This window comes from Tiliqua scincoides, chromosome 10 (genome assembly GCF_035046505.1).
Source record: "Tiliqua scincoides isolate rTilSci1 chromosome 10, rTilSci1.hap2, whole genome shotgun sequence".
NCBI lineage: Eukaryota > Metazoa > Chordata > Lepidosauria > Squamata > Scincidae > Tiliqua > Tiliqua scincoides.
In genome coordinates this window covers 20792077-20819040 of record NC_089830.1, presented here as the reverse complement: position 1 = coordinate 20819040, position 26964 = coordinate 20792077, and the positions used below count along the sequence as shown (strand labels likewise).

General features: G+C 45.6%; 2 protein-coding genes across 3 annotated transcripts; both read right to left on the bottom strand.

Moving 5' to 3' along the window:
* Nucleotides 1-398: 398 nt before the first annotated feature.
* LOC136661310 (sulfotransferase 2B1-like) lies at nt 399-12953 on the bottom strand. Of its 2 annotated transcripts, none has more exons than XM_066638438.1 (7): nt 12883-12953; nt 8371-8513; nt 5174-5382; nt 3679-3805; nt 3010-3104; nt 1649-1829; nt 399-1426 (listed from the first exon to the last, which is right to left on the bottom strand). In XM_066638438.1, exons 2-7 carry the CDS (start codon nt 8504-8506, stop codon nt 1317-1319), a joined length of 858 nt encoding a protein of 285 aa, XP_066494535.1. In that variant the 5' UTR covers nt 8507-8513; nt 12883-12953; the 3' UTR covers nt 399-1316. The 2 variants fall into 2 exon arrangements, with proteins under 2 accessions (XP_066494535.1, XP_066494536.1); XM_066638439.1 differs by lacking the exon at nt 12883-12953 and adding an exon at nt 10041-10121.
* Nucleotides 12954-17593: 4640 nt separating this feature from the next.
* On the bottom strand, nt 17594-25823 carry LOC136661533 (sulfotransferase 2B1-like). Its single transcript, XM_066638818.1, has 6 exons — nt 25682-25823; nt 24022-24230; nt 22953-23079; nt 20476-20570; nt 19064-19244; nt 17594-17703 (listed from the first exon to the last, which is right to left on the bottom strand). Exons 1-6 carry the CDS (start codon nt 25821-25823, stop codon nt 17594-17596), a joined length of 864 nt encoding a protein of 287 aa, XP_066494915.1.
* Nucleotides 25824-26964: the final 1141 nt, after the last annotated feature.

Here is a 26964-nt window from a genome sequence, read left to right as displayed (position 1 = left end):
ATTCCCTGGCAGTCTCCCATCCAAGTACTAACCAGGCCTGACCCTGCTTAGCTTCCAACATCAGGCATGTGCATCGAAGTTGCTGCATCGAAGAAATCATGTTTAAGGAATGATTAACCAGCTTTCCCAAGTCCATTGGGTGGCTCAAATGGGATTGCAAGACAGAAAATAACAATATAAAAAACATAATTAAAAAGGATTCCAAGTTAGTAACTGAAAAAAAAAAATCAGCTGAATAGTCCCAGAACAATTCTGAACTGTTCTAGATTCAAGTCATGCAGAGTCAGATCATGCCATTCCAGCCACATCTAAGAGATGCAACCCAACTACATTACCAAAAACTACACAAAACACAAAGACAAAAACCACCTTACGATTCAAACAGGAAGGGCCAAAACAAAGCTTTTCAGGTGTTTTATTTGCATTATTCAGGCAAAGGTTAAACAAAATCTCAATGTAATTGTCTTTGACTACTGAAAATAATTTTAACATCATCAACCACTTCACTTGCAATCAAACTCTATAAATCAATTCCAGTAACTTTTTTACTTAAGAAAAAAAGTTATTTTTTAAATCTGCTTATCTGCCCAAAATGTATTGGGGGTGTAGTTGGTTCTTCCTTGGGCACCAGAAGGTCTTGGGCCAATCCCAAGTTCACAATATTGGAGCACCTTCATCGCCAAGCTAACGTTACGGTCAAGGCCAACCGAAGATTTTCTGGCAACTAACAGCCCAATCCTAACCAACTTTCTAGAGTCGATGCAGAAGTGCCATCAGGGTATGCGCTGCTAAGGGTGGTGGGGGTACAGTCATGGAGGCCTGCTCAAGGTAAGGGAACATTTTTTTCCCCCTTCCCCTGGGGCTGCATTGCAGCTGCATCTCTGCTGGAAAGTTGGTTAGGATTGGGCTGTAAAATGGTTTGGAGTGCCAGTCATCGATCCTCATTTTCCTTCCTGAATTAAAGAAGCCAACAGAACAGATGTGGAGGAGAAGAGATTGGTATACTAGAGGGGCAGAGATTCTCTAGCCTAAGCTCTGCTTCACACTTCCTCTTCTGCTCCATTCATCAGTGTTCTCACAACACAGGTTTGGGGAAAGGGGTCACTGTGCAACTGATGGGACAATCTCAGCCCATTCCTGTTGCTCCTAAATTTGGGAGCGGAGAAGGCTGGAGCCCACCATCACTGCCAAGGTGGCAAGCGATATCGGCCACATCTGGTGGTACGATGTTTCACTGACATTGAGGGCACTTCCACAGTGTTCACATAGTGTACATCTTGGTTAACCATTGCAGGGTGCTTGGCATCTCTCATTCTTCAGTCCCATGGGAAGGTCACGTTCACACCTTTCATTTTCTCCTGATAAACACGGTCAAATTGCTCATTCTGGGCCACGGTCAGGTAGTTCTTCCAGATGCCAGACTTTCCTGCAGCAGCAGAACAGAGGACAGTCAACTCAAAGAGGATATTCTCAGCCTTGAACATCTGCCCCAGAGGCAAGTACTCTGAAAGCAACCTCAATCAGCAAGCCCTCAACAAGCACTAGGTTTCATCTATGTCACAGTTCTGTCAACTTCCTGCCATCTGAACTCAAGTCATTCCACACATACAAAAACACCATCAATGTACCACCATGACTCAGCATTTACCTTCTCTCATTAACTTTCCTTTGCTGTGGTCCATATCTTCATCTGATGCTTGGGAGAAGTTGGACATCTTGTTGTCCTTCATTGTCTCAAAGGAGGCATTTTCCACCACCGAGTCTATTTGCTGGCTGGTTAGCTCCTTCCCAAGGAAACGGCAGATCCTCTCCACGCTGCCTCGTAGATCCTGAGGATGACAAAAGAAAACAACAGAGGCTATAAATACAAACAACAACAACAGTATTTATATACCGCTTTTCAACAAAAAGTTCACAAAGTGGTTTACAGAGAAAATCAAATATCTAATGGCTCCCTGTCCCAAAAGGGCTCACAATCTTAAAAAACCCCACATGTTGACCACTAGACACCTGAAGAGGAGATTGGAGTAATTTTTCAGCAAGGATTTGGCAAGACTGCTGCCATGTGTGTTGAACCCTCAGCCCTTGGCATCAGATGCTTTAGCTATGCCCGGGAACACACAATTTTTTAGCACCCCCTGTCACATCCAGGTGGTAGTCTGAGGTGTAGGAAGGCAGTGCGTGAAGGTCTCAGAAGGTCTCCTAGAGACCTTAGAAAGGCACTTGCATTTTTTTCCAGATCTTGGGAATATATCGACTGAGCTGCTTTCTCAATAACTGTTAATATACACACAATTTTCAAGCTGTATAAATATTGACCAGGTATAAACTGAGAGTCCACTGGATTAAAACCTGAGGATGAAGTTTAATGTTCATGGTGAGTAAATATATTTACTCACCATGAAGAATTTAAATGCTTCTTAAATATGGCGGCTCTCAAACGTCTTTCTTGAGGCTCTCAGACATCTGAAGTTTATCACAGGTGGCTCATACATTAAGCAAGTTTGGCCAACCATGTTCTCAAGCAGTGCTTCTGAACTAGTGTGTAGGTACCATCAGTGGTGCTTGAAGTGGTGCCTGGTGGTACTCATGGACCCCTGGACACCTGTCACCAGGCAGCGAGACCCGGAATGTGATCCAACAGACAGTGGTACACTCTGTTTGTTCTCTTCTTTTCCACACTCTGAAAAGCCCTCCTCTCCACGCTGAGCCTCTTACTCAGGTGTTTGTTGCGTCACATCTGGCCTCCCGACCTAGAAGTAAGTGGCAATGATGTCATAGCCAGTTACGTCCAGTGGTACTTCGAATAGGTGAACCATGTGAAGTGGTATGGTGGAGGACAAACAAGGAGAAACACTGTCCCTAGAGCATACCTGGACTGATGAGTCAATATTCCATTCACTCTGTATATTGCCCAAACTGTGACTTTTTTTTTTTAAATGAAGAGGCAGAAACCTCTTAAGCAGAGAAGTTTCAGGTGTGGAAGTATAACTGAGGAGGGAGCCATACCTGCTGCATCTCTTCATAGGTGTTGATGAGAACATTTGGCTTGTCTTTCATTGCCAGCCAGCCTTTCACGTGATCAAACCAACAGCCACAGGTTGCTGAAAGAGCAGAACAGAGGGAGCAATATAGAGAGTAGCCAATAGCCTTACTCATGACAGGTGAGATGGGTTGAGGGTTGAGATGGCCCACCCTCTCCACACCCAACGGGGACTCATGCTATAACATCGCCAAGATCAGCTTAGCCAGTGTGGTTCCTTTTCCCTTTCCCAAGAACACTATTGATAATTCCAGTTCTGTGAGAGAGGGTGTGGATGAAGCTAGAGATTGATCAGGGCTGTGACCTAGTCAAAAGACCATTGGAACAAGGAAGGCTGGACTCCACAGCTTCTCCACAGCCATGGCTCTTGCTGCAAGGCCTTGGGTATGATGCAACGTCTCAGCATTCCTATGAGGGTTAAAAGTGGGTCTTCAGCTGCTTGGTGGAGGAGCAGCTGTAATAGATAAGGAAGAGTTGAGAGCCTTCTCAGGACTTTGGCCATCACTCCCATTCCAGTTTGGGGCCAACAGGGTCTCAGAGCAATCTTCTGTGGGTCAGAACTGTCGGCGTCTGTCCCAGGAGAGTGTGTGTGTGGCAGTCTAAACTGAGTTTGTATATATGGAGAGTTTTCCTACCGTTCCCGCTCAAGAAATTATCAAGCAAGTCTTGCATCGTTCCGGGGTCCCTCATACATTTATAGACTTTGTGAAAATAGAAGGATGAGACCAGCACGTCCTTGAGGTTCCGTACAGTGTAGATAACCTGTAGGAGAGGCAAGAAAGGGAACATCCTTCAGGTAGGGTGCACCCTCTCCCTACCTTCCATTTTTCAAACAAATGCAACTGCTCCTAAGAAACACCTTTGTTTTAGGAAGATCCTGTTTCCCCCAGTTTCACCTTGATTGATCATCTTGATCAATCCAAGAACGGAGCTTTGGTTCCTTGTTGCATTTTCCATATTTCCTTGCATGCTATATTTCCATTTTTATAATAAATGACATTTGGAGTGAAGCCACTCCTCTCAGTCTCCTTCCTAAGGGAGGAGGTTTTTCTGCAATACACTGGCTTGTTACCCAGTATCTGAGCCCTTCTTCCAACAGAGCTGTGTAATTCATTAATTCCCCCAAAACCAACTCTTTGGAGGGGCCAGCATTTGATTGGCAAGGCACCACACTAGGGTACAGCATTTGGCAGGTTGCCTCTGGTACCAAGAGGTTTTGGATCATCCCTGCTCAGAGTGCTACCAAAGAGAGAAAACTCTGGTTTCTTTATTCACTTAGGGCACAAGCCTAACCAAGTCTACTCAGAAGTAAGTCCTATTTTGTTCCATGGGCTTACTCTCAGGAAAGTGTGGTTAGAATTGCAGCCTTACTTCATTTATGTTTTATGCACCACCTTGCAACGTACTTCTCATATAAAAATGTAAAAGTCAAAAACCCTCTTAACAGCATTGAGGCATCAAGGAAAACAACAGCACAAACCCAACAGGAACATCCTGGGAGAATAGAAGGGCCTTCACCTGGTGACCCCCCCCCCCCCCAAAAAAAAAAAGATAGCAAGTTGAGCCTGCCTAGGAAAGGAGTTCCACAAACAAGATGCCACAAGCCTTCTTTGGTCACCACCTGCTTCACCTCAAATGGTGAGGCCTGCTGACATCTCATCTCAACCAAGAGTTGGCTAATAATAATAATAATAATAATAATAATAATAATAATAATAATAATAATAATAATAATAATAATAATTATTATTATTATTATTATTATTATTATTATTAACAGTATTTATATACCACTTTTCAACTTGAAAAAAATGCCTCTTACTCAATTAGCAAGGGATACCTAGTTAATGGACCATCATTTCTGGTCAATCAGCAGAAATAATGGGCTGGCAGAATACACTAGATGATAAATGGAGAAGCGAAGAGGAGAAGGCAAAGCACCAGTGACTGAGCTACACCCATAAAGATGGCACTTCAAAACTTGTGTCAGACTGAACAAGATCTTGCAGTTAGAAGCACATCCCAGAATTCCTTAAGTCTCCCATGTGGGTGGGTAGTTTTCACCTCTTTTGCCCTTCATAGGAAGCTCCGATGTGGGGCATGACCTCTCTGTGATTTGCTTTTGCTTACCTTAGCCTTGGAGTGGAGAAAGGATTTAGGGAACAGCTGGAATGGAAGGTGAGAGCTCATGTACCTCGGCGGAGCATAGTTCAGGACAATATCCTTGGTCTCAGCATGCTCAATCCAGGGAATACGTTTCCACATTAACACGCTACGTGCCCATGTAGGGTCCCCATCCTGCCGGATTAAGCTCAAGATTTCTCCCATCCAGTGAGTACCTAGGAGGAAGTTCAGGGTGTTATGGGGTTGACCCTTCTTCTCCAGCCGATCTTGTTGGCCTATACACATGCCTCACATTTTGGGCGCCATCCAACAATTACAGGTCCAGCCTTGTTAGACACAAATTTTTTAAACACGGATTTGACTCAACAGGAACGGCCCCTGTAAATGTGCTGATCACTGGAGAAGGGGAAATTCATTTAAAATCCATTCCCCCTTTAAAATCACAGTTTAAAAAACTGCTTTTTACTGTTGCAGAGAGACAGTCATGCAAGAGATTACAGGTATAACCTAAGTATCCACAGATTTTTCTATCTCAAAGCTGATGAGAAGGGCCCTTTAAATTAAAGGAAAACAGTTGTTTAATAAAGCCAGAGAGGGCAGCCGGCTGACAATCCATCAGTCATCCTCTCTGCAGGCTTCCCTCCTCCCTTCCCCCTGAGCCCGTGAAAGAAGGCTAAATGTCAGCTATTATCACCTTCTCCATTATTTCCACATTGCTGGGGCTCCTGGTGACGGGAGGGATTGCTGCCCAGGGAGCTCACAAGACAACAAGAGACCTGCATCCTGGTGCCCTCCCTTGCATCTGGCATTCTGACATAGCCCATGTCTAAAATCAGGAGGTTGCGCATACACATCATGGCTTGTACCCCGTAATGGATTTTTCCTCCAGAAACATGTCCAATCCCCTTTTAAAGGCATCCAGGCCAGATGCCATCACTACATCCTGGGGCAAGGATGATAAGAACATAAGAACAGCCCCACTGAATCAGGCCATAGGCCCATCTAGTCCAGCTTCCTGTATCTCACAGCGGCCCACCAAATGCCCCAGGGAGCACACCAGATAACATGAGACCTCATCCTGGTGCCCTCTCTTGCATCTGGCCTTCTGACATAGCCCATTTCTAAAATCAGGACGTTGCATATGCACATCATGGCTTGTAACCCGTGATGGATTATTATTATTATTACAATTAACAGTATTTATATACCGCTTTTCAACAGAAAGTTCACAAAGCGGTTTACAGAGAAAATCAAACAACCTCCAAAATTTGTCCTTTTTCCTCCAGAAAATTTCCACCAGAAATTTCCTTTTCTCTCCTTTTCCCTCCAGAAATTTGTCCAATCCGCTTTTAAAGGCATCTTGACCAGATGCCATCACCACATCCTGGGGCAAGGAGTTCCACAGAGCAAGTAGTTTGAGACTTGGGAGATCTGAAGATATACACACATGACTTGGTGAGCTTGTGTCCTCTCCTGTTTTGGAGAATTCCAATCCTACAATTTGCTCAACAAAACACCTTTGTGTTTGGGTAGAATTCCATCCTTGAGAAAATAAGCTACACCCCTTTCATTTTCCAAGATATATAACCAGATCTATTCTATCACAGGCACCACGTTTAGTGGTGCCTGGTCTATTTACCACATTTCCTCTGAGTATTTCCCACTGTCTGTCATCTGAGCTTGCTCCTGCCAATGGTACAAACATTTTCCTTATGTTCTCCAGACTTCTGCTGCTGAAAACAGAATCAAGCTTCCTTGCTTTGTTTTCTTTCAGTACTATAAAGCCCATGATGCTCTGTGAATGAAAGAATGGAATTTCACAACTTGCAGGAAACTAGGACTATTGATTTCTACACTACAGGGGTGTCCAATCTTTTTGGCAGGAGGGCCACATCATTGTTCTGACAGTGTGGTGGGGGCCGGGAGAAAAAAGAATTAATTTACGTTTAAAATTTGAATAAATTTACATAAATGGATATATTAGAGATGGAACTTATATGAATGAATGAAGGTCTCCTGATAGCCCAAAGCCTGTAAAAGGCCTTGTGCAAAGTAAGGCTGGCCTTTCCTTTGCTGTCACTGCTGTTTCACAGATGTGAAACAGCAAGCAGTGGAGGGAGCCCTTGGTCCATAGCTTGAACGAGAGGTCGAGCAGTTGGCCCTCATGCTGAGTGCAGTTGCATCAGAACAGCAGGGGCTCTAGCAAATCTGGTGGGCCAGAGGCTCATTGGAGACTTGGGGCTCCTCGCGGGCTGGTTTGGGGGTCCCTGAAGGTTCCAAATGTTCCCCGGGCCAGAGTTTAGGTACCCCTGCACTAGAACATACTCATAGTTAATTCTCTTAGAATACAACCCAGACATCTACTCTGAAGAAAGGCTGTATAGATATCTTCTAAATAAGAAAACTCATTATGGTTTAGGGCAGGGGTGCCCAAACCCTGGCCCTGGGGCCACTTGTGGCCCTTGAGGCCTCTCAATGCGGCCCTCAGGGAGCCCCCAGTCTCCAATGAGCCTCTGGCCCTCTAGAGATTTTTTGGAGCCCACACTGGCCAGATGCAACTGCTCTCAGCATGAGGGCGACTGTTTGACCTCTCGCATGAGCTGTGGGATGAGGGCTCCCTCCACTGCTTGTTGTTTCACATCTGTGATGCAGTAGCAACAGCAAAGGAAAGGCCAGCCTTGCTTTGTGCAAGGCCTTTTATAGGCCTTGAGCTGTTGCAAGACCTTCATTCATTCATATAAGTTGATCTTTAATATATTCATTTATGTAAACTTATGTAAATTTATTCATATTTTAAATGTAAATTAATTCTTTTTTTCCCTGGCCCCTGACACAGTGTCAGAGAGCTGATGTGGCCCTCCTGCCAAAAACTTTGGACAACCCTGGTTTAGGGGGTGCTGATCAATGATATCTCTTCAGTGTTTGCTGATTTGCTATCAGTTCATTGTAATCTTCTCCTCTTGAAGAGATCACAGATTTCCAATCACATGAACTGAAAGCAAATCAGCAAACACTGAAGAGATATCATAGATCAGCACCCCTTAAATAATAAGGAGTTCATAACCAGTTCTCCTGGTTGAGTCATTTTCATCCCATCCACATTTTGACATCAGTAATTCTGCCTATAAAACATGGAGGGACCTTCTCCTTCTTTTGGTGAACATCCTCTGCGTCTCTCGCACTCCATGCATTCTCTTTCCTACCTGATTTGGGGTAAACGACGCTCACAACATCATCGTCCATCAGCTGGAAATCATCTTCCACATAGTTTAAATGTTCTACTGTGAAAATGCTTGATCCAGGGAAAAGGACCCCCTTGTGGGTGAAATACGACGACATTGAGAAACTGCAAAGACATGAGTTCAAAAGGGGAAGAAGGAAAAGTCAGGAGATGACATTTTTAGGTATTATTCAAACACTTTTCTTTGTGTAACTTGGAATGGGCCATTGGTTCGGTGGATCCAAACAGCTGCTTCCCCAGTAGCTCCTTCCAGTGCTATGAAATGGGATTTTCCCAACACCCAGATTAGTCTTAGACATCATTTGCTTTATGGCCAATTTCTGAGAATTTATCGTCAGTATTCTAACGATGCAGATTGCTCTAGAGCAGTAGTTACCAAACTGGTGGGTTTTGACCCACCGGCCTGGGAAATACTTGATTCTAGCCCCTTAGGGGGCAGGTGTGAGGCAGGATTGTGCCACTACCAGGAACGGGGGGGGGGACGTTTTGCACTTACCTTTGCCTATGCCAGTCTCCTGGGGTGCGGAGAGCTCCGCAGCGAACCCCACAGACCCCACAGACTTGCAGGACTCTCCAAGACTTAGAAAAGTTCAAAAACCACTTCTAAGGTTTGGGGAGACCTACAGAGGGGTCTGTGGGGTTCCCTGCACCCCCTGGAGGCCAGTACATGGGGAGGTAAGTGGAAAAAAAACCCTTTGTCCCCAGCAGGAGTAATTCTGCCTGTAGCTGGTAGTTTTGTTGCCTACCCCAGACTGTAATTGGGTGTTGGGTTTTTTTGTGTTAGGGTTTTCATTCTGGCAGGTTGCATGTGGGGGTGGGGTTGGTTGTAGGTAGGAGTAGTCATCAGGTGTCCATTCCAAGAACAGCAAGGCCAGAAGGTGAGTCAGGACAGCTCTGGTGATGCTTGACTGGCTCTATGGGGCTGGCAAGTCAAACACTGGTCAGAAAGGGGAACTGATCCCACATGGCTGGGCCTTTGGGCATTTCCACTCCAGCTGCCTCAAAGCTTCAGGGCTGACTATGACAGGCACATTCAATCTGTGACTCATTTTGTGTCAGGTGGTATGCGCAAACCCAACAGAAACGCATCTGTCATTTCGCTGCCCAATCTGCCAGTCTGGAGAGATCCTTCTGGAGCTCCTCACAATCACTTCTGGTCTTCACCACTCAGAAAAGTTTGGTGTCGTCTGCAAATTTAGCCACCTCCCTGCTCACCCCTGTCTCCAGGTCATTTATGAAGAGGTTGAAAAGCACCGGTCCCAGGACAGATCCTTGGGGCACACTGCTTTTCACCTCACGCCATTGTGAAAATTGTCCATTGACACCCACTCTGTTTCCTGGTTTTCAACCAGTTCTCAATCCATGAAAGGACCTATCTTCTAATTCCCTGACTGTGGAGATTCTTCAGCAGCCTTTGGTGAGGGACCCTGTCAAACGCCTTCTGAAAGTCCAGATATATAATGTCCACGGGATCTCCCACATTCCCATGCCTGCTGACCTTTTCAAAGAATTCTAAAAGGTTTGTGAGGCAAGACTTACTCTTACAGAAGCCATGCTGACTCTCCCTCAGCAAGACTTGTTTGTCTATGTGTTTTGAGATTCTATTTTTGATGAGGCATTCCACCATCTTACCTGGTATAGATGTTAGGCTGACTGGCCTATAGTTTCCTGGGTCCCCCTTCCTTCCCTTTTTAAAAATGTGTGGCATTTGCTATCCTCCAATCCTCTGGCACCGTGGCCGTTTTGAGGGACAAGTTGCATATTTTAGTCAAGAGATCAGCAACTTCATTCTTCAATTCCTTAATAACTCTTGCGTGGATGCCATCAGGGCCCCGTAACTTATTGATCTTTAATTTATCAATGAGGTCTGAAATATCTTCTCTTTTAACCTCTATTTGACTTAATTCCGTGGTCAGGAGGGGCCGTTCGGACAGCGGTATCTGCCCAAAGTCTTCTGCCATGAAGAAAGATGCAAAGAACTCATTCAATTTCTCTGCCAAGTCTACTTTTATCTCCCCTTTCCCTCCCTCACCATCCAGAGGGCCAACCACTTCTCTGGCGGGTTTCCTGCTTCTAACATATTTGAAGAAGCTTTTATTATTCCCCTTAATGTTGCTGGCCATGTGCTCCTCATAGTCTCACTTGGCCTCCCGTATCACCTTCTTACATTTTTTGTTTTAAGCAACCTCCATGCATGCTGGAGAGATTGGACTCTTTTCACCTTCCCTTTCAACCTCCTTCTAAGCAGACTCCTCATCTGAGGGAAGTCCACTCGTAGGAAGTCAAGGGTTTTTGTGAGAGATTTGCCCGGTATTCTTCCCCCCACATGCATGTCAAAATGGATCGCAGCATGATCACTGTTCCCCAATGGCTCAGTAACATTGACATCTCTAACCAGGTCCTGAGTACCGCACAATATTAAATCCAGAGTTACCTGTCCTCTGGTGGCTTCCATGACTAGCTGCTCTAAGGCATAGTCATTTAACATTTCAAGAAATCTGGTCTCCTTTTCGTGACCAGAGCACAAATTGACCCAGTCAATGTGAGGATGTTTGAAGTCCCCCATGATTACAACCCTGTCCCTCCCTGATCTGTTTCCTCATTTCAAGATCCCCTTCAGGTTTCTGGTCTGGAGGACGATAGTACGCCCCCAGTATTACATCACTCCTCAGGCCTGTTAATTTAACCCACAGAGATTCTACGGTGGAGTCAGACCCGCCTTCAATTTCTACTTTGCTGGATTCTACCCCTTCTTTACCATAAACGGCCACCCACCTCCAACACACCCCTCCCTGTCCCTCCTGTATAGTATATAGCCTGGGATTGTGGTATCCCACTGATTAGGGGATATCACAATCCCACACACTGAGTGTGTGATCCCACTGAAAGCTCCTGTCAGCTGTCCCCCAAGGATCAGTTTAAAAGCTGCTCTGCCACCTTTTTAATGTTATGCGCCAGCAATCTGGTTTCATTCTGGTTCAAGTGAAGCCCGTCCCTCTTGTACAGGCCCCGCTTCACCCAAAATGTTCCCCAGTGCCTAATGAATCTAAACCCCTCCTCCCTACACCACCGTCTCATCCACGCATTGAGACCCCTCATCTCTGCCTGCCTAGCTGGCCCTGCGCATGGAACATTTGGCACTTCTGAGAACACTACCTTTGAGGTCTTGGCTTTCAGCTTCCTACTTAATAGCCTAAATTTGGCCTCCAGGACCTCCTGGCTACACTTGCCCACATCGTTGGTACCGACATGCACCACAACCACTACCTCCTCCCCAGCACTATCTACCAGCCTGTCTAGATGAGAAGTGATGCCCACAACCTTCGCACCAGGCAGGCAAGTCGCCATGCGGTCTCACATCCGTCACAAACCCCCCTCTCTATGTTTCTGATCATCAAAACCCCCACTACAAGAAGCCCCCAAACCCCCTCCCGCTGAGGAGTATCCTGAGTGCGTTCAGATACGGGCCCATCCCCTGGAGAAGGGGTCCCCCCTAGGGGATTGTTTCCCTCCTCTCCAGGATGACGTCCTCCAGCCCCAAGACTTCCCACCCGGGCAGCTGAGGAGCTGCATGCCTGAGGGTGGGACGAAGCCTGATCGTGCTCCCCACAGTCCTTCTCTGCCTGCCTCTGCTTCTCCAGGTCGACCACCAAGTCTTCAAGGGAGCAGACACATTCCCTGAGTCCCTGGAGCTCCTTGCACCGAGAACAAACCCTTGACTTATGCCCCAGAGGCATATAGTCATACATGTTGCATTTGATGCAAAACACTGGATAGCCTCCACCCTGCTGCTAGCTGCCTGACTGCATTTTTTTTTGTTTTTGTTTAGGGGTACTTAAAAACCCTACACTGGTTTGCTGCCCCTCTTCTCAAGGGAAGAGAAGGGTAGTATCTGGGTCCCTGGCTTCCTCACCCTGCTGCTGAACATACACAGATGCTAAACTCACTGTGCCATACCCTGGCACCCTAGCTCCTGTGCCCCAACTTGCTGGACTTTAGAAACCAAATTATTGTGCCCCAACTTACTGGACTTTAGAATCCCTCCCTCAGGTTAGATTAGGTGCTAACTTAGGTAAAGCTTAGGTAAAGTTAAATTTCAATGTTGGTTTAAGGTTAGAAAGACAAAGAGTTAGAAGAAGTATACTTACCTTCTCCTTCTCTTCCTCCTTCTCCTCTTCACAACTCAGAGAGTCCTCCCTCTCTCTCTCCAAAACTCAGAGGGTCCACTTGCCTTCTCCTTCTCCTTGCACAGATGCTAAACCCACTGTGCCTTACTCTGGCACTTTGTCCCAAGGCACTTGGTTCCCAGAAGCCACACGCGCTTCTGCAGAGCACGTGCATTACATGCTGGGTGAAGAAATATTTTCTTTTGCTGCCCTAACTCTCCCTTAAAAGGGGCAATCTGGCTCCCCTCTAGCTGAGAATAGATGTTTTTACCCACTCTCTCTTCATCCCAGCCTGATCTCCTACTCACCTTTGTATTCAGCCTCTCTCTCATGCCGGTTGCCAATCTGAAATCTTGGTTCCTTTTCCTGGTTTCTTCCTCTACAAAAACTGGGCGGTCCTTATTACAGCAGCGTCATTGACATATAGCAGAGCCTTGATTTGTCAGTTTCATGCACTTACACAGTCCCTCCCTTCCCTGCTCCACTGAACCAATCACAGTCTACATCAGGGGTGTCAAACTCATACAGAGGACTGAAATTAGCTTTCAGGATGCCTGCTGAGGGCCAGAAATGATGTCATCAAGCAGAAAGTGACATCATTAAGCAGCTGATGGCCAGAAATCAGCACTTTGCTCTCATATAGACGTTATTAACTGCAAATGACAGAAGAGAAAATATGCAAATCTTTTTTATTTTATTTTATTTATTTATTACAGATACAGGAAAGGAAATAGGTTTACTTAGGGTGGGTACAACACAGGTTACACATAAGGGTTTGGCCCTAGATTTCAACATACATCATTCAGTTAACACACACACACAAAAAACACAATAATCATCAATACAAAGGCTATCATATTTATCAGTATAAAAAATTGACTTTAACGAAACACTCAATATTATCTAACTAAATTTGTCTACCCAATCATAAAAAACTTCCAATATTTTCTTACTCTATCTGAATCTCTTTCATTCTTTCTGTTAAGACTTCCATTTCTGCTACTTCATAAATTTTGTCTATTAAATTTTCTTTAGTTGGCACATCTATAGATTTCCATTTTTGCGCAAACAATATTCTTGCCACTGTAGCAATATGTACAATAAGGTGTTTCTTAGATTGGTCTTTAATTTCTGATGTCACATTTAGGAGGAATATTTCTGGTTTGAATGGTAATACACAATGCAATATCTCTTGCAACACTTTATGTATCATTTTCCAGTATTTCTTTGCTTTTTCGCATGTCCACCACATATGATGAAAATATGCAAATCTTGATCATATTTCAAGATATGGGAAAGCCCATTTTTATGTGGGCTGCTGTTTCAGTGTTAACACCTCAGCACTGCTGAGCAGCTGAGAGCCTGAGGGCTGGATTAAAAGCTTTCAGGAGCTGCATTATATTTTGACACCCCTGATCTACATGCTGCATCTGACACTGAGGACAGAGTCTAATGCAAGTCACTCTCCTGGTTCTTTTTTTCTAACCCCCCTTCCCCCCCACCAGATAGCCTTCTCCTCTCTGGATGCTTTTTCCTGGTTGAAGGAGATCAGAGCCTCAGAGTTGCCTACTGGACATGTAGAATGAAAATAAACAAAGGCTTCCAAAGCTCTCCAAGAGCTGCAGAAACAAAAAAGTTTTCCAAGAGTTTGGGCTGTTCAGTGAGACTTTGTAAACCTAGAGAGTGACTGGGGGGGGGGACGACCGAATTAATATTAAGATATACAGGTGTGTGCCACTTAATGACAGGAATACATTCTCCTATCCCCGTTGTTATGCGATTAGGTCATTAAGTGAACATTCAGTCCAATCTATTGCCTTTGTTGTGTAAACAAATACTCCCTGCCAGACACTAGCTGACTGAACAGGCTACTGGAGATAGACGGCCTCTTCTCTGCATTAAGAGCTTCTCTGTTGTCTAAACAGACACTCTGCTGCAGGCTATGGAAGATGCAATTGCCTCATTAAGGGTATCTTTATTGAGCTTTGACCACAATATGCGGTCCATCATTAAGCAAACGGTTGTTAAGCAGCGTCTGCCTGTACATTCATCTTCTTTGAAAGATCATCCTCTGTCCTTGGCTTTGTTTACATGTGCTGCCTTAGATATACTGTCAGTTCTCGGCAGAAATTTTCAACTTTTTTCTTCTCAATGCACACTGAGAAGGTGTTAAAATTGTCAAGGCACACGGTCCGTTTTTGGACAATTGACAAGGCACACTGCACTGCTAGCCAGGAGATCACATACCCCACTAATATATAAACCCCCTCCAAACTCCTGTGGCACACCTGCAGACCATTTGAGGTACACCAGTAGACACAGTGACTGAAAATTGCTGTGCTGGGGTTAGGTTCCTAGAAAAACTAGTGGATACCGAATTAGCGGATATGGAATCATAGAGCCTATGGGTAAAAAGGGGTTAGGTTCCGGGGGACTCTTTTCACCATGAACCTGAATCTTAACTTGAGCAGGTAGGCACACTGCTGGCTACCTCCCAGCAGAGGTGGGGTTAGGGCATAGCGGTGGTGAGCGGGGCAGAAGCGGGAATAGTGGAGGAGGCATTGGTCATATCCCATTCCTGAGCCTTTTCCCCCAACACGGCTTGGCTTGGATTTGCACCAGCAATATTGATGGCATGGATCTGAGTAGCCCCATAGAGGCTGCTGGGGCTTTACCTTGGGTAAGGGGACAAAAGTCCCCTCACCCCAAAGAGTCCTCCAGCAGCCTTTAGCCCCACACTGCATGCAGAGAAGGTTGCACTGGCCTTGCTGGATCGCAGCATGGGACTTCAGTTAGGGTTGGACTACCCATTCCAGGGCCATAGGTCTAGAATTGCAGCCAAACCTTACAGCCTGATCAATTTATTTCAGCATCGGTTTCACTGGGTACTAGGTTATTTCATCAGATGAATGAAGTGCAACCCTCAGTGAAAACGTGACTTCATGCATCAGATATAGTGAGCCATAGCCCGTGGAGTTTTCTGTGAAAACAAAATGGCAAGTTTTTAAGGTAACCTAAGCAGGGCCGGCCCATCTGTGAGGCTAAATGAAGTGGTTGCTTCAGTGGCAGGTGGGTGGGAGGTGCCATCTCCGTCTGTCAACTTAGCAATACTGCTCATCCTTCCACATGCTGGGTTGGAACAGGAAGAGGGGAAAAGAGAGGAGGGTAGGAGAATGCTGAGCTAGAACACTGGATAGTGGAGAAAGCAAAAGGTGGCATATTATCCAATAAGGGGGGGGGCAGCATTTGGCATGCCATCTCAGGCATCACGTGAACGTGGGCCATTCTTTGATGCAAGACCACTAGCTACTGTGGTGACGGGTCTGTGGAAGACCGTTTCACTCCTTCTGTAATTTCTGGAATCTGATTGGATCTGGGATCTGAGCTCTGATTACAGATCCTTCTGTAATTTCTGGAATCTGATTGGATGAATTCTGGAGACCCCAGCACCAACATTGTACCAGCTGAATTTAAATTCTACAGGTCGTGCCTGCATATCTGCAGATTTGGAACTCATGGTTTTACCTTACTGCAGGTCCCGAACCTGTGGATTTACCCAACATGTGGTCCTCGGATCGCGACCAGAGCTGTGCTGAAAACTGGCTGATTTTCAGCCTTCTGGTGGCTCAGAAGGCCTCCTGAGGGTCTGGGACACTGTGCATGGCCTTTTATTCTAACAGGACAAAAACAATAGAACTATTCAAGTGTCATACTTGCTTTATTGATAGGCAAAGGGACAACAAAAAACTCATAAACCATAAACATCTTAGGCCCAATCCTAAACAGTGTACACTGGCTCACAGCTGGAGCGCACTGTCGCCGTAAGTCACATTTGTGGGTTTTAGCCCTGGCCCCAAGCTCACGCTGGGATAGCACCGATAGAAGTCTGGTGCTCCGTCACTTGGTGGTCGTCTGAACCACAAGGCAGCAGAGAGGTAGGAGGGGATATGGGGGGAGGTGGGGAAGAGGTGTTCTGGGACAGGGGGATGGAGGGTGGGGAGAGGACAGGAAAGAGGAGTTTTGGTGGGAGGGAGCTGGGTGGGAGGAAAGTGGGACCTATGGAGCTCAGCTCCACCATATCCTTGGCTCCATGTCGGCTCTGTGGCCAGACACAGAACTCTTTGATTCTGCAGTGGCTTCAGAGCTGCCGCTGCAGAATCAAGTAGCCCCGATTGTGGGGCTACTTTCCTTACCCCCAGGGAAGGGAAACGAGAAGACACTAGTGGCTGCCTGGTTGCATTCAGGATGCCGTGGCAGCCATTTTCATCTCCTCAGCAGCCCTGAGCTCCAGGCAGCTCAGGTTTGGGCTGTTACACTATAATTTGATTAGTACCAAAGATTTGACAGACAATTGTAATTCTATGAACCCATTCCAATAACTTCTTCACTCAAGAAAAAATGTTAATTTTTACCTTCCCCAAATTTATGGGGGGAGGTTTAATTGTGTCTCAGCACGAGGAGGTCTTGGACCAATTTTGGACTGATTTTTGTCAAGCTAAAAGATTGCCACCAAGCTAATATTATGATCAGGGCCAGCCTAAGACTGTATGATAAATGCTGACCCTGTCTTTTACAATGGCATGCCAATCAGTGATCCTCGTTTTCTTTCCTAAATTCAGAGAAGAAGACAACAGAACAGAAGAGGAAATATGGAGAAGACTGGTGGACTAGAGGGTCAGAGTCGCTCTAGCCCAAACTCTCCTCTGCTTCACACTTCCTCTTCTGCTCCATTCATCAGTGTTCTCACAACATAGGATACGGCAAAAGGGCAGGGATCAGCATGCCACTGATGGGACAATCTCTGCCCACTCCTGTTGGTCCTAACATTTTTTTTGGGGGGGGGGGAGCCTGGGGTCCACCACCAGTGCAAGGGTGGGAAGCGAAATTGGGAACATGTGATGATACGTTCTTTCACCGACATTGAGGGCACTTCCGCAGTGTCCACATAGTGTACATCGTGATGAACCATTGCAGGGTGCTCAGCAGAAGGAACAAGGGCACAGAACCATCTGTCATTCTTCAGTCCCATGGGAAGGTCACTGTCACACCTCTCATTTTCTCCTTGTAAACACGGTCAAATTGCTCACTCTGGGCCACGGTCAGGTACTTCTTCCAGGAGCCAGACTTTCCTGCAGCAACAGAGCAGAGGCCAATAATCTCAAGAGGGTATTCCCAACTAAACATCTGCTCCAGAGGCAAGAACTCTGAAGCAGCCTCAATCACAACTAAACTCCTGGTCATCTGGGGGTTTGGAGTGGGTTGCCACCAGTACGCTGATGACAGCCAGCTTTATCTGTCCTTTCCCCCTGATTCTGAGGAGGCGGTTGGGGTCCTGGATCGCTGTCTGGAGGCGGTTAGGGACTGGATGTGGGCGAACAAGCTGAAATTAAATCCGGATAAGACAGAGGTGCTCTTGGTTTGGAAATCCACAGCTCGGGTGCTGGACTATCGTCCTGCTCTGAATGGGGTTGCACTCCCTCTGAAGGAGCAGGTCCGCAGCTTGGGGGTTCTCCTGGATCCACAGCTGCTCCTGGAGTCCCAGGTGGCGGCAGTGGCCAGGGGAGCCTTTGCTCAGCTTCAGCTGATTCGCCAGCTGCGACCGTACCTGAGCTGCGCAGACCTGGCCACAGTAACCCATGCCCTAGTGACATCTAGATTAGATTATTGCAATGCGCTCTACGTGGGGCTGCCTTTGAAGACGGTTCGGAAATTACAACTAGTACAGAACGCGGCTGCTCGTGTGGCTGCTGGGGCATGTCGGTTTGACTCTGTCGAGCCATTGCTCTGGCGGCTACACTGGTTGCCGGTTCTGTTCCGGGCCCAATTCAAGGTGCTAGTTTTGAATTTTAAAGCCCTTTACGGCTCGGGTCCGGGGTATTTGAGGGACCGCCTCCTTCCCTACAATCCTGCCCGTGCTCTTAGATCTTCTGGGGGGGCCCTTTTGACTGTGCCGCCACTAAGAGATGTGAGAGGGGTGGTGGCCAGGAAGAGGGCCTTCTCAGTGGTGGCCCCCGAACTGTGGAATACCCTCCCCTTAGAACTGAGAACTGCTCCCTCGTTGCTAATGTTTCGGCGTGGCCTGAAGACCTTTTTATTTCAAACAGCTTTTAATTGTTGACAGGCTGTCTGGCGTTCTTGCTTTTCTTGCTTTTTCTATGAAAATCCACGGGGTTTGTTTTGTTTGGTTTTTAGCTTTTTAATCATTGTAAATTGTTTTTAACTGTTTTTCATGTTGTATTTTTAAATTGTTTGTTAGCGGCTTTGTGTGCCCGTTGGGCAAAAAGGCGGGGTACAAATTAATAAAATAATAACAACAACAACAACAACAACAACAACAACAACAACAACAACAACAACAACTCCTCAACAAACCGTTTAGCACTGGGTTCCATCAATGTCACAGTTCCATCAACTTCCTCCCATCTGAACTCAAGTCAATCCCCGCATACAAAATCACCATCAATCTACCCAGCCTGACTCAGCCTTTACCTTCTCTCATTAACTTCCCTTTACTGTGGTCCATATATTCATCTACTACTTGGGTGAAGTTAGACATCTTGTTGTCCTTCATTGTCTCAAAGGAGGCATTTTCCACCACCGAGTCGATTTGTTGGCTGGTCAGCTCCTTCCCAAGGAAACGGCAGATCCTCTCCATGCTGCCCTGTAGATCCTGAGGATGACAGAAGCCAACAAGGGAGGCTATAAATGCAAATTCACACACTGGAGTGTCATGTGGAGACCACTTCCCATATCCACACGCCTGATGGGAAGATTTGTCAGCAAGGATTTGAAAAGGTTGTTATGTGTGTGGGGCTCTCAACCATCACTATGTTGGCAGACAAGCCAAATGACTAAGAGTACAAGGTAGGTATCTCCCAAATCATTGAGTGACCACCTCCCATCTTTTCCCACCATGCTTCTGAGCCAGAAGGGTACCAAAGGCAACCTCTAGCATTCAGGCAGGGGACTCTGAATGAGATGCAGACTACCTTAATAGCAAGGGTGACCAAACTGTGGCTTAAAAGTCTCTTGCAGCTCACTGACATATAATGTGCATCTCATGAAAATATGTTGGCTGAGCTCCTTTTTACATCACTATTAATACCGTATAAGATGTAAATAAGGAATTTTCAAGCCTTATAAATAGTTCCTGGGTATAATCTGAGAGTCCACAGGATTAAAACAGATCCTTAATATTCACTGTGAGTAAATCTATTTAAAAATTTAAATGCTTCTCAATATTGTGGCTCTCAAACATCTGAAGTTGATCATATGTGGCTCTTACATTAAGCAAGTTCAGCTTCCCCTGTTCTAGAGCATTGTTCTTCAACCTTTCTCATGCCAGGACACCAATAAACAAACAAACATTGGATGAGACAGGGGACCCACCACCAATTCCACTGCCTCCTTGAACCTGATTCACCATCTCCCCACCCTTGTCACCATCTACCCCCACTCCTGCCCATTCCATTTCCCTCTCCTTCTACCATGTGAGGTACCACAGAGGTACCTCCACCACGTGAGGTAGCAACCTGAGCGGATTCGGCCTTAGGAGATACAGGGCAAGACAGAGAGAAAAGGCTGTGCAGGATTATAGCAAGAACTCGGTTTTGATAAGGCAGTACCATGACCGGATTGGATCCAAGTCCTCTCTTGCACGGGCTTTGGAAAGTTGCCGTGACCCCCCAACTGAGGTTTCATGACCCCATTGCGGTCATGACCCAAATGTTGAAGAACACTGTTCTAGATCGTGCCTACACTGATGAGCCAATATTCCATTCACCAATATTCCATTCACCCTCTACTTATCCCCAAACAGTGACATTTTTTTTAAAGTGAAGAGGTGGTCACCTTCTAAGCTGAAGAAAGGTATGTGAATGCAGCCTAGATTGGAGCTGTACCTGCTGCAGCTCTTCGTAGGTGTGAATGAAGAAGTTGGGCTTGTCTTTCATTGCCAGCCAGCCTTTCACATGGTCAAACCAAGAGCCATATGCCACTGGAAGAACAAACAGAGGTAAAATGTAACCAAGGGCGCAATCCTAACTACGAGTTAGGCTGGCTCAAGTCCCTTGCGCCAGCCTAGTAGGGTTACAAATGTGCCATAAAGCATGTTTGCGCCTCTTCGGGTGCAAGCCTGCAAGCACACAGACGTCCACTGGCCCACAGAGCCTGAATCCAGCCTCTGTGTGCCATATGTGCCAGCCTCCGTGGGGCTTGTGGAGGGAGTTCCTGGGCTGGTGCAAGGGACTTGGTAAGGGAAATTTAGGCTTGCGCCCAAGGACTTTCAGGGGATCTGATAGGTACTTTGCCTCTAACATGCAATAAAATGGTAAGGATTAGATTGTGGGATATAGAAAAAGAAGAGCTTACAGCAGCAGCTAGAAGAACCTGTTTGACCCTTTTTTTAATCTTTCTTGGGTGCAAGAACCAAGCTGCCATTATATACACTGTTTGATTAATCCCCAGGAATGCTGAGCCTTTATTATAGCTAGAAATTAAATATAGCTAGAAATTAGATTAGATATTTTTCCATCTAATCTTCTATGCGACAAGATTTTGGGGGATGGAACGAAGTGGAAGATCGTGTCCTTGTGACTGTTGGGACTCTGGCACATATGATGTTTACATGCTGCCTAATCGTATAATAACACAGGCCAACACAAATTTTGCTTCCTTAAACATTACACCAATTCCTCGGTATACTTGGGATGCCGATTCCAAAAATGGCATCCGTTTTGCCCTATCACATCTAGTTTTGGAGACATGGCGTAGCCTCTTTAGTGAATGGTTCAAGCATTGAACCTACACCATGGTTTTCTCATGAGGAAGCTGCTTGAATCATTCACTAATAAGGCTATACTATATCTCCAAAACTAGACATGATAGGGCAAAACGGATGCCATTTTTGGAATCGGCACCCCAAATTCATATCAAACCACCATAAAGTTTGGGGAAAACTTTTCTGATGCTCAATTTTGTAGGCCTGTGTAATCTGCAACAACAGTGTTTGGGATAGATAGCTATCCTGCCAGGGTGGGGGGAGCAGGACATGGCGTGTTTTCTGTTAGAAGGAAGAGAACAAGAACACATTTGCATGACTGCTAATACCTTTGATTTTTAGTAGGCACAGATATTTGCATGTTCTTTATAATATATAAGAGTCATGATTGTTGAGAAACTGCATCCCGGGAATTTATGGATGTTGTGGGCATTTCTGTATGAATGGAAAGATGTACGATTGCTGGTTATTTTATAGGTTATTTGTCAGCTACTTTTATTGTTTGCATGTTTTATTTGTTATCTGTGATGCCAATAAAGGTTTCTGAGTCTGAGTCAATGTAGGCACAAGATCAGATAGCTTAATACCTCAAGCTCTGAGGCTATTGAAAAATCAGATCGCTGCAAATTACCCGGCAAACAGCTCATCTCCTGGAGTTTCTGTCTCGCAAAATTATCTTGCAAGTATCTAACAAATTAGCTGAGCTGTTTGAGAGGAACTTGTAGCTACCTTGCAAACTGGAGGAGCTGAGCTCTTTGCAGGGCAATTGGCAGCTATCTTGCAAACTGTGGGAGCTTATTGCCCGGCAAAGAGCTCGGCTACTGCAGTTTGCAAGATAACTACTAACCGCTCTGCAAAGAGCTCAATTCCTGCACTTTGAAAGCATCTGTAGATATAAAGAGATAAAGGCATCTTAGGCTGCAATCTTAACCTCATTTTCCTGGGAGTAAGACCCAATGAACACAATAGGACTTATTTCTGAGTAGACCTGGTTAAGATTGTGCCCTGTTGATGCTCCTTATTAAAGAATTCAAAAAAAAAAAAAAAAAAAACTTCAGAAGGTTATATCTTTCTTTTTTTTAATTTTTTCTGGGGAGAAATGGGAAAAGAAGGAGAGCATTCATTAAAGTTCATTAGGGCTGCCTTATTACAAGAAATGGATCATGTTTTTTGGTAAATAAAGAAATAAAAATATTATAAATATATAAATAAAACTATTACTTCATTTTAGATCTTTTTTAACAATTGTGGTAAATCTAGATGGGTCCTGATAGTGTGTTGTTAAAAAGTGAGTTCCGGAGCTAAACATTTTGGGATCCGCTGCTCTAAGGCCTGCGGTATGACATGATGTCTCACAGGGTAAAAAGAGGCAATCTCATATGAGCTGTTCCGCTTCTTGGGGAGTTTGGCACAGATTTAATAGATACAGGAAAGAAAGAAAAAAAAGCATTCTCAGATCTATGGCAGCGACTCCTTTTTCCAAAATTCTTTCAGGGACAACAGAGTTTTTAAAACAGTCTTCTGTGGGTCATAACCGTCCCAGGGGGATGCATGTGGCATTCAGAGGGCTGAATTAGTACATATGGAGAGTTTTCCTACCATCTCCACTCAGGAACTCCTCAAGGAAGTCTTGCATTGTTCCAGGATCCTTCAAAAATTTAAGGGCTTTGGAGAAATAGTAGAACGAGACCAGTGTGTCCTTAGGGTTCCGTACGGTGTAGATAATCTGTAGGAGAGGCAGGAGAAGGAACATCCTTTAAGTAGGGTGTACACTCACGGAGGTCTGGTATGCAGCGCTGGGCTATGGCAGTGCTTGCCCAGCGTTAGGGCCCACAAATGTGCCTTATGGCACATTTGCAACAATGTGCACCAGAGGTAAGCCGGCACACACTGTTCAGGATTGGACTCTAATTCATTAATTCTCCTAAAACCAACTCTTTGGTAACAAAAGAAGAGCCAGCATATGGTTGGCAAGACACCACACTAGGGTACGACAACTGGCACTTTGCCTCTGGTGCCAGGAGGTTTTGGATCAGCCCAGGTCAGAGTCCATCCTTTGCTACTAAAGTGAGAAAACTCAGGTGTCTTTATTCATTTAGGATATTTTATGCACCACCTTGCAACATGCTTCTCACATAAAAATGTAAAAGCTAAAAACCCTCCCAACAACATTAAGGCATCAAGGAAAACAACTGCACAAACACAACATTAACGTCTTGGGAGGATAGAAGGGTCTACATCTGGTGCCAAAAACAAAAAAGGGCAGCAAGGTTGGTGTCAGGTGAGCCTGCCTAAGAAGGGAGTTTCCCAAAAAAAGGTGCCACAAGCACTCTTTGGTCACCATCTACTTCACTCAAGAGGTGAGGACTGCTGATGCCTCATTATGATCAACCAAGAGTTGGCGAATGGATACCTGTTTCCACACCATCATTCCTGGCCAATCAGCAGAAGTAATGGCCCTATAGAATGCACTCGATGTTGAATGGAGGATAGGAGTGGAGAGGTGGCGACACACCAGAGACTGAGCTAAACATGGAGATCTGGCAGTCCAATGCATATCCCAGAATCCCTTAAATCTCCCATGTGGATGGGTAGTTTTCACCTCTTTTGCCCATCATAGGAAGCTTCTGTGTGGGGCATGACCTCTTTGTGATGTGCTTTTACTGACCTTAGCCTTGGAGTGGAGAAAGGATTTAGGGAACAGCTGGAATGGGAGGTGAGAGCTCATGAACCTCGGTGGAGCATAGTTCAGGACAATATCCTTGGTTGGAGCATTCTCAATCCAGGGAATACGATCCCAGAGAATTACGCTACGTGCCCATGTGGGGTCCCCATCCTGCCGGATTAGGCTCAAGATTTCTCCCATCCAGTGGGTACCTAAGAGGAAGCTGAGGATGTTAGGGGTTGACTCTTCTTCCCCAAGCTGATCTTGTTTGCCTATATACATGCCTCACATTTTGTGTGCCTTTATTTCCTGTCCCAGACTGGATCAGGAAAGACAATGCAACTTTTTGATTTTTTTAACTCCTCCAATGTAGTGCCACATCAGAATTTCTTCACTCAGGGCCAGAGCGCATACTTTAAAGGGGGTCAGAGGAGGTTATTTAGTAAGGAGACCATACACCCCATATGATAAAATTTTCATGCTAACCAAGTCATATAGAGTTGCCTACCGTTCTGGAGCATTCAGTTCATGTACATTTCCTATAGTCTGAGACTTGAGAGAACTAAAGAACTGCAGATATATCCACATAATTTGGTGAGTTTGTGACCTCTCCAGTTCCAGAGAATGCGGATCCTACAATTTGCTCAACAAACACTAGAATTCCACCTTTGAGAAAAGAAACTACGCCCCTTTACTATTCCAAGATATAGTACCAGATCTGTTCTATCACAGGCAGTACATTTGGTTCCCCTGGGCTATTTAGCACAGCTCCTCTGTGTATTTCCCACTGTCTGTCATTTGAACTTGCTCCTGCCAACAGCAACGTCATTTTTCCAATGGTACCCCACCTTCTGCTGCTGAAAACAGAATCAAGCTTCTCTGCTTTTGTTTTCTTTCCGTACTACAAAGCCCATGATGCTCTGTGAGTGAAAGAATGGAAGTTTGCAACCTGCAGTAAACTCAGGCTATTGATTTCACTAGAACAGGGGTCTCTAAACTTTTCGGCCGAAGGGCCGCATCAAATAGCCGGTACAGTGTCGAGGGCTGGAAAAAGAAAATGAAATAAAATTTAAATAAATAAATTAGAGAAATGAATAAATGAACAGGCTCAAATGCCCAGGATTTCTCCAAGCACCAACACAGCCCAAGAAATAAAGCACATACTTAAATGGACCCCCATTCCCCCTCCTCACAAGCACAACTCTGGTTGTGTTTGGTCAACTGGGCCAGATGCTCTCAGGGTATCAGAGGTTGGCCACGGGCTGGAAAGAGGCTGGCCACGGGCCGTATCTGGCCCCCTGGCCGGGGTTTGGAGACCCCTGCACTAGAACTAATTCTCCTAGGATACAACCCAGGCTTCTAGCCTTAGGAAAAGTGGGATAGACATCTTCTAAATAAGAAAACCCATTATGATTTAGGGGGTACTGATCAATTATTTCTCTTTAAGGTTTGCTGGTTTTCTTTCAGTTCATTGCAATCTTCTCCTCCTCCTCTTGAAGAGACATTGTGATTGGAGGTTTATCATGACCAATTCAAGAGCTTCTTTTCATGGTTGAGTAGCATTCTTCCCACCCACACTTTGTCACCGGTAATTCCATTCAGGCAACATGAAGGACCTTTCTCCTAGGAGCATCTCTTGCATTCCACCCATTTTCTTTCCTACCTGATTTGGGGTAAACAACACTCACAACATCATCGTCCAGCATCTGGAATTCATTTTCCACATAGTTGAAATGATCTACTGTGTAAAGGGCTGTTTCAGGGAAAACGGTTCCCTTGTGGGTGAAATACGGTGCTGACAACATTGACCAACTGGAAAGAATTCAAGATGGAAACAGTTTGTAACTACAGTTTGTAGTTTTAAGGACTATTCAGGTCATTGTGTGACTTGGAATATGCCATTGGTTTGGTGGATCCAAATGTCTGCTTGCCCAGTAGCACCTTCCACTGCTATGAAATGGGATTTTCTCAACGAGAAAGCACCAAGAATACCCTTAGACATAATTTGCCTTATGGGCACTTTCTGAGAATTTATTGCCAGTATTCTAACAAAGCAGGTTACTCTAGAGCAGGGGTGCCCAAACCCCGGCCCTGGGGCCACGTGCGGACCTTGAGGCCTTTCAATGCAGCCCTCAGGGAGCTCCCAGTCTTCAATAAGCCTCTGGCCCTCTGGTGATTTGCTGGAGCCTGCACTGGCCCTGGCCCGACACAACTGCTCTCAGCGTGAGGGCAACTGTTTGACCTCTCGCGTGAGCTGTGGGATGAGGGCTCCCTCCACTGGTTGCTGTTTCACGTCTGTGATGCAGTAGTGGCAGCAAAGGAAAGGCCGGCCTTGCTTTGTGCAAGGCCTTTTATAGGCCTTGAGGTATTGCAGGACCTTCATTCATTCATATAAGTTCATCTTTAATATATTCATTTATGTAAACGTATGTAAATTTATTCAAATTTGAAATGTAAATTAGTGCTTTTTTTCCCCCGGCCCCCAACACAGTGTCAGAGAGATGATGTGGCCCTCCTGCCAAAAACTTTGGACACCCCTGCTCTAGAGGAGTGGTTCCCAAACCAGTGGATCATGACCCACCAACCTGGGAAGCACTTGATCCTGGCCCCTTGGCACGACGGGGAAGGCAAGATTGCACTAATGCCAGGGACGGGGGGTGGTGGTTTACACTTACTTCTGCCTGTTCCCAGGATGTCCTCTGACCAAGTTACTGATACTGACAGATCAATCTCCCCAACCAATACTTAGACTACTAGAGAATTCTAAGGAAGGGCACAAGACACTATCCCTGTTCTTGATTAGCAAATCCTCTCAGTCCTTAAAGGCTTTTTAATAAAATCATGTTGATGTCTATCTTATCAGAGCAGACTGCAGTGTTAGAACACTGACAATGAAGGAGGGCACCAGGATGAAGGAGGGCACCAGGATGCAGGTCTCTTGTTGTC